This window comes from Nilaparvata lugens, chromosome 8, assembly GCF_014356525.2.
Source record: "Nilaparvata lugens isolate BPH chromosome 8, ASM1435652v1, whole genome shotgun sequence".
Lineage (NCBI taxonomy): Eukaryota > Metazoa > Arthropoda > Insecta > Hemiptera > Delphacidae > Nilaparvata > Nilaparvata lugens.
Genome location: NC_052511.1, coordinates 14,500,565 through 14,515,823, shown reverse-complemented (window position 1 = coordinate 14,515,823; position 15,259 = coordinate 14,500,565). Strand labels below are relative to the sequence as shown.

The 15,259-nt window shown below is 32.5% G+C and overlaps 1 protein-coding gene across 2 annotated transcripts in view; it reads right to left on the bottom strand.

Annotated features, from left to right (window-relative positions):
- Positions 1 to 15,259, bottom strand: part of LOC111047697 (aminopeptidase N) — an 80,850-nt gene that overhangs the window by 11,006 nt on the left and 54,585 nt on the right. For both annotated transcript variants that reach the window (XM_039434031.1, XM_039434030.1), the window contains exons 10-16: positions 8,092 to 8,275; positions 6,684 to 6,888; positions 5,746 to 5,829; positions 5,190 to 5,386; positions 3,060 to 3,259; positions 1,143 to 1,310; positions 105 to 248 (exon numbers count right to left, since the gene is read on the bottom strand). In XM_039434031.1, the coding sequence (XP_039289965.1) occupies positions 105 to 248; positions 1,143 to 1,310; positions 3,060 to 3,259; positions 5,190 to 5,386; positions 5,746 to 5,829; positions 6,684 to 6,888; positions 8,092 to 8,275 (1,182 nt within the window). The remainder of the gene's footprint in view (positions 1 to 104; positions 249 to 1,142; positions 1,311 to 3,059; positions 3,260 to 5,189; positions 5,387 to 5,745; positions 5,830 to 6,683; positions 6,889 to 8,091; positions 8,276 to 15,259) is intronic.

The window sequence follows — 15,259 nt, the reverse complement described above, 5'->3', positions numbered from 1 at the left end:
TATAGCACAGTGTGAACAATTATTATATTGAACATAAATGAATGATTGAAGTTAAAACAACCATTACATATGATAAATAGTCATATAGAAATGAAATCACTTACTATTCTTTCAAGCTTGGCCAATTTTCTCTGAGGAAGTTGAAAGCCAGACTCTGTCCAATGACATTGCCTGACAGTGCGGCAAACACAGTTGGAGCATCCTGCTTTCTGATGCCGGAGTCTGGTGATACAGCCCAATTTATATACCTTCAAAATACCATGAATAGTTAGTATTTTATGAAATGTATACAAACTACTCAATACCAGTGATCCATGTAATAATAAACAATTTGTTTGAAAAATTTTATCAGTTCATAATATTATATATTTATGGGGGCCCACTTCCTTGAATTTCAAATTTAATTTATTATGTTCTTAGGTATTTAGAATGAACTGTTGAAAAAACATAAAACTGATTCTATTTTGTGATCTACTGTTTGACTTGATTTTTTTAATGACCAATAGCCCTAGATCTACAGTAAAATGTATGTCTTGATTATTTAAAAAATGACCTACAGGCATAGGTCTACAGTGCAAAATATACTATAGAGCAAGAATGATGATGTTTTAATTATTATGAAGCCTCTCCATTATAATATTATTGGTAATGTAGTCAAATAGTCTAACAGGAATAATGGTTATGTAGGCATACTATATTATGATCATTTACGGTAGTTCATTGTTTATATACCTATTAGTGAAATTGAAAAGAAAATCAATCTATCTCAATATTTCAGGCTAATTCAAAATATTTTATACACTGTTTTTAAGGTCTTCACGTTCTGAAGAATAAATCTAATTTACAATAAAATTTTATATGGTTCGAATGGTGAACGACCTACTAGATTTATAAACAGAGTAACTCTGTTCTATTTGTTGTTTTATTTATTTTAACTTTGTTTATTAATTGTTAGGCCTTGCTTCTCGAGAAGTCAATCTATGATCACCTCATCAACATATTTTTTTCAAAGTTAGCTTATATCTCCATTCAATAATATTATATTACCGTATTCATTTATTTAATTTCATCATTAATTCCAAATTTTTTGTTCAAATAATATCTAGTCTATTGAGAATAATATCTATAAATATTATTGGTACCTGCTCAGAATCCAAGGCTCTCTTGAGCATCCCATCGCATTGAGCAAGAGATTTTTCTCAGAGCCGACATTTGCCTTGAGAAATCGTTGCCAGGCGAAATCCCATTCCATCTGTCCTCCAACCTGGATAGCTGTACAGTAAACTGTTGCCTTCAAGTTTGGAGAGATCCTGGAAAATCCATTCAAAAATCCACATTAGAATGATTCTTATTAGAATGAATAATATTGATTGAAATTTAAAGCTGCATTTGCATCGAAGTTATCGACAAAATGATGTTCACAAATAGTTTTCTACAAGAGCGTTGTAATTTTAGAGAACATAAGTTGCTTTTCTCAATAATGTGGAGCGACAGAAGTAGTCAATTTTCTACTCAGAGAGCGTATAGTCGGCATGGACTTGTAATGTGAGAAAATTTTGCTGGCAACTTTCTCAGTGGCTCCCACACTAACAAAAGAAAACTATTGAAAACAATGATTTCTACAATTTGAAGACAATTTATATGTTGCTGTGTTTTTTTATAAAATTGGCAATAAATTGCCGAAATTTGTTGAAAACTCAGTGAACTGTCCCAGCATCACCACTCTTCTACCCCACAGAAATATCGGACATAAGTTTGAGTAGGATCGCTGCACGTTAGAAGTGGCCCGGGCTTTATTGTAATACAAAATAGTGGAGGAGGATATAAAGTTTACAAAGAAATGAAATTTCTTTGGAAAATTGTTTCTCCCATTGGATATTCAAGATATCTTACTCACACGAGTAAGGTTCCACCATTGAGAAAAGGTATCAGAAGTAGATGTGAGTAAGATATGGGTTCCACCCATGTTATAGATGGTTTATGTTTCAAATTTAAAGCCGATTCTTTGTTAACTCAAGCCGACTACTGTCTATTATTATACTGTTTTGACCGGGTGAGAGTGTAATAACGGCACAGTATGAGTACAGAGACTATATTATCACTGTATATCAATTATTTTATAGTCACTGTACTCGAGAGACTACCAGCGCCACATACCTCCACGAAAAATAACTAACAGGATTATCAGCTTGAGTTTGAAATTTGAAACATGAAAGTCCTATACCATGGAATATCTTCTTATGCTATATTTTCTCTATGGTTTCACGCGCCTGATTACTACAGCATCTCTCTCAACATTTTAGTATTTATTTATTTATTTATTTATTTATAAGGTTAGCAAAAAATACAATAATCGGAGAAAAAAATATATTGGGGTATATTATAGTTTCAATTTTATAATACCGGTACTAATACAATTTCTACGATATTTTTCTACTTCATTTTCAATTTTAAACAAGTATTTTTTATTCGTAGCCCAAAAACTAGTAATTGAAATTATTCTAAACAGACCTAGATTGTACCGAGATGGTTTTTGGTGACTTCAAGGTAATGACAATACGACAATTATATATTAAACCCGCAATTGAATACTTGATAAAATATAAATTCATTTTTCCTCGCACCAAACCTGGACACACAGTAACTTTTTCTCCCATATCCACGTATGAATCTCAAGATTTCTGCTCAAACTACTGTTTGCAAGGCCAATTCTTTTAGATACATTTGTTAAAGTGGACTCACAATTTTTGCACATTTTTTTTCTCTTTTTTCCTACTTTCTTCTTTAATACTTCCCTTTTCTTCTCCTCCTCACCCATTTTTCCTTACATTTATACCCTCTACCTGCCTATTACATGGGAAACCATAATTGGCTACGTATTTTTCCTCCTTTCTTTCTTTCCAGCACACCCCGCCAGCCTGTTTTTGTATTTAATTGGACATTTATTTTTGATTGTGATTTCTTTTATGTATATTGTATTGTGTTGATCGGAATGAAAATTGATTGATTGATTGATTGAAACACACATTTCTGTTAGGGTTTCAGGGCTATCAACTCACGGATTGTTCCTGTCGGGATAGGGCGAGCTGCGCCAATTCTGGAACTGAGTGACAGCATTGCGCACGCAATCCTCATGTCCGAGCGTGCAAGCCCACTTGAGTACATCCACTCGCTTGAACACGCGCAGCTGGCTGTCAGTCATATTGTCCATGAAGCCCACGTCTTCGTACAGTCGCGCTACCAGCTGCAGTAAGTAAGCCTGCAAGAAAGAGTTTTCAGAAAATATCAATTAGATGATATAGGTAGTGGAGAAAACTAAATAAAGCAGTTGATATACCAGTACCAGCTGCAGTAGGTTGGCCAGAATGGAACAGTTTCAGCAAATCAGTAGTTGGTAGTGGAGAAAACAAGAAAAACACAGTAGGTATACTGTTACCAACAGAAGTAGGTAGGCCAGAATAAAACAGTTCCAGCAAATCAAGCAGTTGATATAGTTGGAGGAGGAAACTAAAAAAAAAAAAAAAAAAAAACAGTTGATATACCGCTACCAGAGGCAGTATGTAGGCCAGAGTAAAGCAGTTTCAGCGAATCAAGTTACTGTAGTAAAAAAACTGAAAATAACCATTGGTATATCAATAGTGGTTTCAGACTCTTTCAGGATATAGTTTGTTACATAACATACATTTATTGCCGGGAAAAATACTGGGGGAATTCGGAGAGCTGAATCTGGTGATAATATTGTTATTGTGAGATTAATATTCATAATGTCAGCAATCTTTATTATAATAAACAACATAAATGCGTCCAATTCGTCAACTTCAAAGTTTTACAAATTCTAGAATCTTCCAACCTTATATTCCAGGGAATGGACGTGGAAAATAATGAGCCTGAGAGAATATATAGGATCTTAATGATGGTTGGAATAGATTGAAGATTCTTTTTAAATTAAATGATCAATATATAGTAACACCTCTAATACAAGGCCACGGCCTACGATATTGCAACGTCGCAGTGTAGGCCTAGAATTTAATACATGATTGGTGAAAAAGATTTTAAAAATACCAGCTAATCTTTAGATTCTAGGCCTACACTGCGACGTTGCAATATCGTAGGCCGCGGTCTTGTATTAGAGGTGGCTATGCTAGTACCATATATAGATTGATAACTGTTTTGAAATTAAATGAAACCAACATCCTACTAGAATATTGATATTTGCAATTGCAGTCCTTCATTGAATAATTGACTATGTATTCAAAAAATCTAAAATCATTCTAAGATTTGAGCAAAAATAATAATTGAGTTTGGCTTCTCATCGTTTATTGTCAATCGGAGAAGAAGTGAGAGGTAAATAGGTGATAAACTATACATGTTTTGTACATTTGTAACAGTCTTCATAACAGTCATCATCTTTTATTTATAAATTTAGAGTTATTTATAATTTAGTTTTCCACTTTTTTATCCCTTCTTAATGCATGAGAATTATAGATTCATCATTGAAAATTATTTTAATGTAGTTTAGATCTCTAATAAAAATTGAGATCTCTCTTTATAATTATAGATATAACGCATATCGTTGTGATAACTCGAGCTTACGCACAGGCCTTTGTTGCCTATGTAAGCTCTTTCCTATCTGATACAAGAATTTTATACAAGAATAAAATTGTGATAGCTCAAGAGTTTTACTGTTTAGTATAGTTCTATATTCTGTTGTTTGATTTTAGTAAGTATATTATATCGTTTCTTGAATTGTATAAGCTTTATTGCTTAAGATTCTATGTAACTGCTTTAAATTGTATTCAGAAGGAAAAAATAAAATGAATTGAAAAATTTGAAGTCTCCATGAATAAATATTTTCAAAAAATGTAAGTATAAATAAATACATATTTTCAAGTTTAGGGTTCCAGGATTGGTAAAGAGTACTGATATATGGGATATATTTAACTCAAGGCCAGGTACCCAGGAGTTGTGGCATGAGCATATGTGCTCGAGTTGTGAATAATTGGTACCGGTACTCTCCTATCTCTTATCATTTATATTAATATTATTGATGTAGTTATGCTTGACAAAATACTACATAATAGCTTTGTTATAGTATACACTGTGGAAACAGTGTCTAGACTACAACAAAGCTATAAACATTATCCTTTTACTATTCACAATGCTTTCAGTGATAGAAGTAAAAAACTCACCTTGAATTTGTCATATCCAGCACTCTTGCTCAGCATATTTTCGAGGTAATCGAATGCATTAAATGCCGATTTCCAGGGAAAGTAGTCGAGCTCTTGCTTCAGATAGCGTGTGACATCTAATGCTAAAGTGTAGTTGATCACATTCGCCCTGGCAAGATTCAGGGCATCATCCACAAGCTGCGCTCTGTTGATCGTTCCTGTAAAGGAATACACGTTCGTGAATACATAGACAAAACTCTGGATGATAGAGCTACTCCTTCCCATGAGTAGAAACAATACTCCATGAGAATCACTCATACAGCCTAATATCATAGAGTAAAGATATCGTTTTATTATCATTTTCTTCTAGTATCATTTGTCTGCTAATATTGGTGAACATAATTTTCATCTTGTATCATTTGTCTGCTGAATAGGTAAACATAATTATTATTGTGAATAAAGTCATCTCATGAATTATTAACAATTAGAAAAACCGGTAACTTACTGTAATTTTAGATTATTTTCACCAATTAGAAGTACCGTAATTTCTCCAAAGTAAGTTATATAATATACTCACCTATTCGTTTAAATCCCTCAGAGTCGACAAGCTGATTGATCAAACTCTGCCAGTTTTGAGTGTCATAATTCACTCTGTAGAAGCCTGAAACAATGAATCACTCATTATACGCATACGGTACCATGGTTTCCTGCACGTATCATCATCATCAGATAATACATATCTTCTGAACAATAGATAATTTTATCTCTACATGGATTTTAAGATTGTGAGATGATGTAATATAATATGTTGACCACAGAAAAGAAGTGTAGGCTATTGCATATTAAACGTCTCATCATTAATTTAATAATTATTATTCTCATCAATAAATACAATAGAAAACCCTCATTCTGCCTCTTTCACTCCATAGAATTTGGAAACAAACATGAATAAAATACAATCAATATATCACTATTATTATATTTAAAGAATGATGTGAATCATAATTCTATACGTCGTATTCATCATTCCATACTACGACCTGTATTCATTATTCTGCTGATGCTTAACAGAATGAGGAGAATTTTTGAGGATGTCAATATAAGTATTGAATATTACCGTATGTTTTATGAGACCTGGTCATAAGAAATCTTCCAATTCTAAATTAATTTTATTGGTAAAGTTGTGAAGATGATTTATAGTGTGATATATGCTATTTTAAAATGTACCTAGAATACATTCTAGAATGTATTCTAGGTACCTTGATATTTTCCATAGTAATACAGAGACTCATGAAATTTTCTCACTGAAAGAATGTTCATTTTTGTATGCCATATAGGTTTTATTATTATTAAAACAAAATGAAAATCCTCAAGTATACATTTTCTTGGTCGATCTATCAACCTGAGGATACTTGAGGGAGCTTGAAAATTTTTATTACATTTCAATAATTGTATAGTAGCCTTGCATGGAAGAGTGAATGTTATTATTGAATCCTACATCAATAAATTGATCACCTGTCTCTTTTATGTTGAAGATGATCCAATCTCTCTTGGACTGAGGCAATCTTTGATCCTTCAATGTGATACTTTGTTCTTTCCTCATCCAGTGACTAGGAGTGGTGTTCTCGAACTCCAGCTCTCTTGAAGTGGTGAACGTCAGAGGAATCCACCACAATGATCTATCGGTGTTTTGTGAGTGATTCGATACAATGAACCTTTTCTGAAAAAAATTCGACCAACTTTGAGATCTTGCCAGCTCAGCAAGTACACCATTTTACATACTAGCATAATAATGCATACAGTAGCTACATAGTAGGCGTAAAAGGTAAATGTACTTAGTCCAATTTTTCCAAATTTTGATTTTCAATTAGTTTTTGATCAATTTTATAAACTATGAATGTTAAATAATTAATTATCAAACAAATGAAGAATATTTAATTTCTGTCAGTATGAAATTATTTTGTCACTATAAGGAAATTATGATTGATGTAAGGAATTAGGAATTGACTTCCTGTAAAAATTACTTTTAGTGGATTTTCCTTGTTTGCCCACGTCTCCACCTACCTAGGCCCTAAATAGGCCCTAGGCCTAGAGCTCTTCGACGATACAATTTTTTGTAATATCCTATAAATATGTCATATCCTTTATACAATACTCAATTCCCTGATATCTATAGTACCGGTACGGTACCTATAACTTATAATGCCTACTGTCTCATTCAGCATTCTCTTAGACAATTGGACGATTATGTTGATGAAAACTACCTACTATTGAAATGAGATAACTTGTAGTAACCTACTCATGTATCTCAATGTTTGTATGTATGTGTAAAATTATCCCGGAAAACCATACTAAAGTATTAATCAATGGCTAAACTACTGCTGACATTATTATTTCTTCAAGAATTACCAACGCAATACAATTTTGATAAACTTTATTCCGAAGTGAAAAGTGTAAATTTGAAGTATTGTGCTCACTATAACCTTGGTGTCCGGTTTCCCATTAGGGAGCTTGGGACTATATATGGCGAGGTGGAACTACCCTTGGATCTCCCCACCATTCAAAGCCATACGCTAATAATAATGAAATAATAATTTTGATAGCGTATAATTAGTAACTCATCTCAATATATTCTTCTCGTTGATAATGAATTATTTGTGGAACTAAGTATGGTATATAGTAGCTAATTTCGTATTGCTTGATGCATGATGATCAAGTAATGTGTGAGATGAATTTTTCTCGTGATTGTTAACTATGAAAATCAAACTAGAGCAATACCGTACCGTGAACTTCAATGGAGAAACAGCTTCAGGATTTTCGTATTTCACTGATTTGATTTTATTAAATTTGATTTATAAGTCCAATTAAGAATCAATGTACATCCTATTGGATAATATTGTTAATATTACAAGAGTCTAAATACCTGGGATATTTCGGCAGAGCCATCTTCATAGTTCCTTGTGACAGTGACCAAAGGAAATCCGGTCTGAAGAGTCCAGGTATCCATGATCTGCTTCACTGTCACATCTTGAGGCAGTTTTCCCGTTCTGTGCGCCTCGTCAGTTAGTGCTTGCCACAAGTCATCCTGAGTAGCACTTTGGTAAGCCCTGATTAGAAATAATTGAATACATTGATTACATTGATTATTATAATTGATAATCATATTATAAAGCCTATATTTATGAATTTATTTTATTCTAATTACAAAGTTCAAAGAATTATAATATACTGAATATGAAGAAGAATCATAGAGATGTTTATTCGTTTATTTATTAACAGACATCACTGATGTGAAGACATTGGTACATAAAATACTAAGGCAATCCTCGTATTATTTATTCTTCCAAATTTAGGTGATGACACTGTTCAAAAGTTTACTTATCAAAAGTTCATTTCTGAACACAGAAAAGTTGAGAAGCCCCACTTATACATCAATTTATAGAGGAAGATATAAATTATCATAAAAAAGATTTCGAATATGTGTGATTCCAATCCCAATTATCATTCCTTGATTTCCCATAAAAGTAGATGAGCATAAATTTGTCTGTAGTCATTTGAGTCATTCACAAAAATTCAATCTCGTTTTTGTTGAATTATATAAAGTACTTCCCAAGCAGCAAGGAAATGATTTGAAAGTGCTTGAAACTAATTGCCAGTGATTTAAAATTTGTCACCTCTTTTTAGGGCAAGTTAAATCATTTAAAAGTACTTTCAAATTACTTTTAATTCTTCATGAAATGTCATTGGAGACCAATGATTGAAAATGATTTATAAATTACCTTAAATGATTTAGTAAAGTACTTTTCAATCATTTGAAGACCAATGATTGAAAATGATTTATAAATTACTTAAAATGATTTGAATGAAGTACTTTGAAGTACTTTTCAATTACTTGAAGACCAATGATTGGAAATGATTTACGAATAATTTAGAATGATTGGAGTCAACTGATTTAAAGTACTTTGAAGTGATTTGAAAGAGACAATTATAATTACTTTAAAATCATTTACAATAATTTCAAGTCATTGAATTTTTTTCTCATTTCTGATTGAAATCCATTTACAATCATTCGGAATCATTTGAATGGAATGATTTGGAATTGCTTGATTTTAATGAGTAATCTATACTTATAGTGAAAATTGAAAAACTTCGAAACTTTCGAGTATCCTCAACAGATCATGAAGTGTGAAGTATATCTCCATAATAATGTAGAAGGATCTTGTGGACCAATATGTCCATAAAATTGATGACTGCATGAGAATGATTTACAAATTGTTCAGAATTATTTGATTGGAGTAAATTACTTGAAAGTACTTTCCAATCATTTTATAATCGGTGATTAAAACTGATTTATGAATCATTTAGAATGATTGAAGTAAAGTACTTGAAAGTACTTCCCAATCATTTTATAATCGGTGATTAAAACTGATTTATGAATCATTTAGAATGATTGAAGTAAAGTACTTGAAAGTACTTCCCAATCATTTTATAATCAGTGATTGAAACTGATTTATGAATCATTTAGAATGATTGAAGTAAAGTACTTGAAAGTACTTTCCCATCATTTTATAATCGGTGATTGAAACTGATTTATGAATTATTTAGAATGATTGAAGTAAAGTACTTGAAAGTACTTTCCAATCATTTTATAATCGGTGATTGAAACTGATTTATGAATCATTAGAATGATTGAAGTAAAGTACTTGAAAGTACTTCCCATCATTTTATAATCAGTGATTGAAACTGATTTATGAATCATTTAGAATGATTGAAGTAAAGTACTTGAAAGTACTTTCCAATCATTTTATAATCGGTGATTGAAACTGATTTATGAATCATTTAGAATGATTGAAGTAAAGTACTTGAAAGTACTTTCCAATCATTTTATAATTGATGATTGAAAATGATTTATGAATCATTTAGAATGATTGAAGTGACTTGAAAGTACTTCCCAATCATTTTATAATCGGTCATTGGAACTGATTTATGAATCATCTAGAATTATTGAAGTAAAGTACTTAAAAGTACTTTCCAATCATTGTATAATCGATGATTGAAACTGATTTATGAATCATCTAGAATTATTGAAGTGAAGTACTTGAAAGTACTTCCCAATCATTTTATAATTGGTGATTGAAACTGATTATTGAATGCAATTTGAAAAACAATAGTATAATATTGTGATGTAACTACATAAATTGGCGGTGTTTCAACCAATAAAATTATTGTCAACTCTCTGAATATAACATAACATCCTTCACATTAGAACACGATCGGGAGATATATATATAGAGAGAGAGACATTTTTTAACAAAAACTTTAAAGGAACTTTTTTCGGGACCAAGTTTCGCATATTTCGTCACATATCTTAAAAATTACTGTAGCTATAGGTCTGGAAACGGTTTTATTGATTTTTTCAGTTCATTTCACATAAAGTACGCTAAATTGTACATCTTAATTAACAGCCAACAAAATACCCGTAGGGCTTCGTTTCAGCAGAGGCACAGAAATTCAGACGAAATCTTCCACCCTCTATCACTTGGTAACCAAGCATTTTCGGACCCATGTTAATTATAATTTTTTTCTTCTTTTGATGTGAGGAATCACGCCCTGATTTACGGGCACCTTTTTTCAGAACATTCTGTATACTGATTATATTTTGTCCACTCTCAGGTCAATATCCTTTTACACATGAACTCTTTCTGCGAATAACTTTCAAAAGGGAGTGGAAATGTAAGAACTATTGTTTACAGGAAAACTGAACCCATGAAACCGGTCGCCTTTAGTCAACTAAAGGCGGTCACGCACCGCTTGTGCGTGCGTGTGAGGGTCTGTCACCTCCATTTTTCAGTGGCTTGCAAACGATAAATTCCTTGGCTAGATTCCATTTAAAAACCGTTTATTTCCAAAATATTCATCAAAAACGCCAGGAAAAAATCATAGAAGTTTCCCACTTAATAGAGCAATATGTTTTCCCAAGAAATATCAATTTTCCACCTCGTAACTTGAATAGAGAATTAACAAACCTTCAAAATGAGATTTTGACCGGAGCGTGCGGATGAAAATCAACCGAGTTATATGGAATCCCAATTAACATTACGATTATGGAGATAGCAATTCGACATGGTCCCCCTCCTGCATAGCCTTAAAAATATGTTCAGTAGTTAACGTTATTCATAACAAGGCAATGAGTAGAGTGGCAAATGTGACCACAAAATGTGATGATGAATGATATACGATAATTGAAATAATGGGAAAAACATAACTTGCAAGTACTGTAATTGAACCAAGGATAAATAAGCCAGTTACACAGCACATCGATTTTTTGCCGTTTTTATAATTCTACCAGATTGAATGGACAACATCATATCTTCATCAAGTTATGTTCAATCTAATAGAATTTATGAGGACGGAAAAAATTGGACGAGTAGAAATCGATGTGTATGTATAATCTTCTAGCACTGTAAGTCTGTGACTGGCGTATACATAAATTGATGGTAATGATAATTATTGAACAAATTTCACAAAGTATAAAAAATTATTTGAAAAAATAATTAAAAGAGACAGAAAGAGAGAGAGTGAGAGTGTGTGAGAGTGAGAGAGAGTGAGTGAGTGAGAGATTGAGTGAGTGAGTAAGCGAGAGAGAGAGCGGGTGAATAAGCAAGAGGGGAGGAGAGAGAGAGAAGTGATAGAGAAAGCGAGAGAAGATGTTTTGTCCTGTATATATAAGTACTCATCCAACTGCCCACTATCCCTATAGTATGTATAACTAAAGCTATTCAACTATAGCTGCAGTATTTACAAAGCAGGGACCTTCTAAACCTTTCTGGATAGAAAAAGTTGAAAAGTAGACAATGATTCCAATTCGCATCAATAGATCAGAATTCAAAAGAGTGTGACACACCACTAACTGGATTTTTGGCTGAGAATCTTCTTGTCTTTGCTGGCAGGTAGCCTACTGAAAACTAAATTCTAAATACTGTAGCCTAATACTGCTTCTTCGTTTCGAGTTTCTAGTACATCGCATTACTGTTCCATAATTTGAAGTAGGCTATAGTACATGAACGATACATAGCCTATTTAGTATAGAGTTCACTGTCACTACGTAATCTGAGTTGTGAGTGAACTGTTCACTTATATCAACCGATAATACCTGAATTGGATGAGTCATACCTGTATTGCATAGATTTTTCTAATCTTCTATAAGTTTCTATAATATTCCATAGTTTCTCTTATAGAAACATAATAAATGTTGATAAATATGAACTTCTGAAGAATGAATTAACGTTTGAAATATTATAAATGCATAATATAGAAGTTTGATTGTAGGAAACGTGTCGCAAATATAATATAAAGGCAATAACATTTTACAGAACACACTACAGTTTTGTAACACTTTTTGTAGGTGAAAGAGGTTGTCACACTAGTTTTTGGAAGATTTGCAGCTGAAACTCTCATAACTCTCTTCCTATCCTAATTTATAGTATCTATCAAGATTATAGTAAGTTTACAGCAAAATAATGTAGGCCTACATGTAAGTTTTAGATCTTCATTCAATTATCTTCCGTATCATCATGTGAATCACGATAATAATTTGTCTGTGTTGATGTTTTAGAGTTATCTATAATATAGCCTAATTAAGGAAATAATATTGGCTAATAGACAGACGTAGGTGACAGGAAATTCACGAATGACTTATCATCACACCAGAACTACTGAGCTGATTGACTTGAAATATTTTGCATATTGATTCTTAATTTACCGAGGATGGTTATAGGCCTATTTTGAATTCTTGAATATTTCAGTGGGTCAAGTTTTTAATTAGACCGCCATTGCGGAACATGGGTTATCTACTAATTATAATTTTAGAGAATCTCACATCTACAGAGCACACCCAACATACCCCAAATGTTTTCATTACATACTTTATTGGACGACACACTATTGAATTTCATGTTGAAATAAACCTGTATAGATTTCCTCTTTTGTGCAAATAGAACTTGCTACTGATGTTGAAGTGTCATTTTCAGATACGATTCAGACTAAATACTTGAACGATTGTCATTACTTCTCGATAAGCCCAATATTTGATTTCATTTATTGATACGGTACTGTATTAATCAATTACACGTAAACTTCCAGCACATGCGGAGTAAATACATCGTTAATTTTGTGTATCAACATATCACAAAAACTATCATAATAATATTGAGAGTATTGAGAGGAGAAAAAAGTATCTTATTTGTATCACATTTTCTAGAAGCTCATCACAGTTCATATAACTCAAACGCTTCAACAATATTTGTCTCTGAAAACAGTCCTGAAAATTTCTTGAAGTTAAAGTTATTATATCCACAAGATAGCTGCATGATTGGTAAACATCTAGGATCTTGGAAAGCTGTTGTTTTTTCAATCTTAATGTTTCTATGTATAAGAAATAATAAGTTTCATCACAACCCATAAAGTAGTTTTTCAGAAATTGTGATAAGTAGTAATTTCCAGAATTCAACAACCAAGTTATTAATTACATACTGACTCAATTAATCTACCCAGTAGATCTATATATTAATCAGAGAGCACTTAAATACCTTCAATTACATTGTAGTCGCTTGATTCAATTAACGGGAATCGAAATATTGAATGTCAAAGAATATTAACTTACTGTATTGTCTCTTATGATAAATTGGAGACTATTTGAAAGAAAAATAGAGGATATCTCTCAAGTCTTTGAAATGAAATTCACCTCGAAAGTGGAGATATTCGTATTTATTTCCATTTACAATAATAACAGCATTTACTTTGCACCCAACCACAGCCCTACCACCAGTGACTGGTGGGTTTTTTTATACTCTTTGCATTTTGGTTCTGTTAACTACTAGAAGATCGATATCCAAAGGGTCTGATTGATACTATGATTCGAAAATTGGTTTTCATGGTTGAGTATTGAAATAGATTAGAGATATCAAATTGAATTCTATGAAAGAAACTCAGGAACCAATTCAAGTAAAGTTGTGAGAACAGCAAATGTTATGCCAACGATACTCCCCTGTACAGGAGTCAATTCAATCATTGCAATTACTACATTTTTGAGAATCATACAGTGATTCTATATTAATCTGTGGTTCTTCAAGGCTTGGAATGAGCTTGTAAAATATAACCATCACACAAGAGACACACGATTTTTTCATTACACAACATGAAGGAGAAAGAGAAAATAGCTCACGCCTCACTTACTTCATTCAGGTGCTTAGTTTTTAGCATAGGCTATACAAGCGAAATTATATTGTCAAGATCATTTCGTAGCCGGAGTTGAGAATCCTTTTAAATCAGGATGAATTGCAATTTAGTTTTTTCATTTCTTTTCTAATTTGAACCATATTACTTAATTTTGAGGTCTCGCAGCATTTTACAAGTCTTCTTTAGTTTTAGTAGGCCTATTTTACACTTTCTCTGATACCGTATCGTATCAATCTTATTCCAGTTGCGTATTAATGGGGAGGATATTATTTTATTACTTTTCCGACAGTTGCATAACTTGGCAAACAGATAATGTATTCAAGAGTTTCAAGTCTCGTTTAATCTGGTGGATTTATAAGGACGGCAAAAAATCGAACGTCCAAAAATCGATGTGTGTAACTGGCTTAACTATCACTGGCTTCAAGAAGCTCAAGAAAATAGTTTTCTTATTATTATTATCATCATATCAAATTACCGGATTGTAGGATGGATTGTAGGATTGTGGGATTGTAGGATTGTAGGATTGTAGGATTGTCCGGATTGTAGGTATGGAGGCTTGATATTAGAATACCGGTACCGTACAGAAAGTTTTTCAATAGTAGAATCGTTTATTTCTCAGGAATACTTACTTCTACCAGAATCGGTGTTTATTCGATCAGATTCATGATCACAACAATAACATTTCTTGCTGAATGATAATTTTATTTCGTGTCTTGAAGTTGGGTGCTACTAGTTTTCCAATTACACCATATCGAGCCAAAGTTGTGAGTTGGTTGGTTGGTAGTCCAACATGAGAGAGTTGAGGAAGACTCCCTGCCCAATTTTAACACCCGAGTCCACTCTTTGTCGCCAAT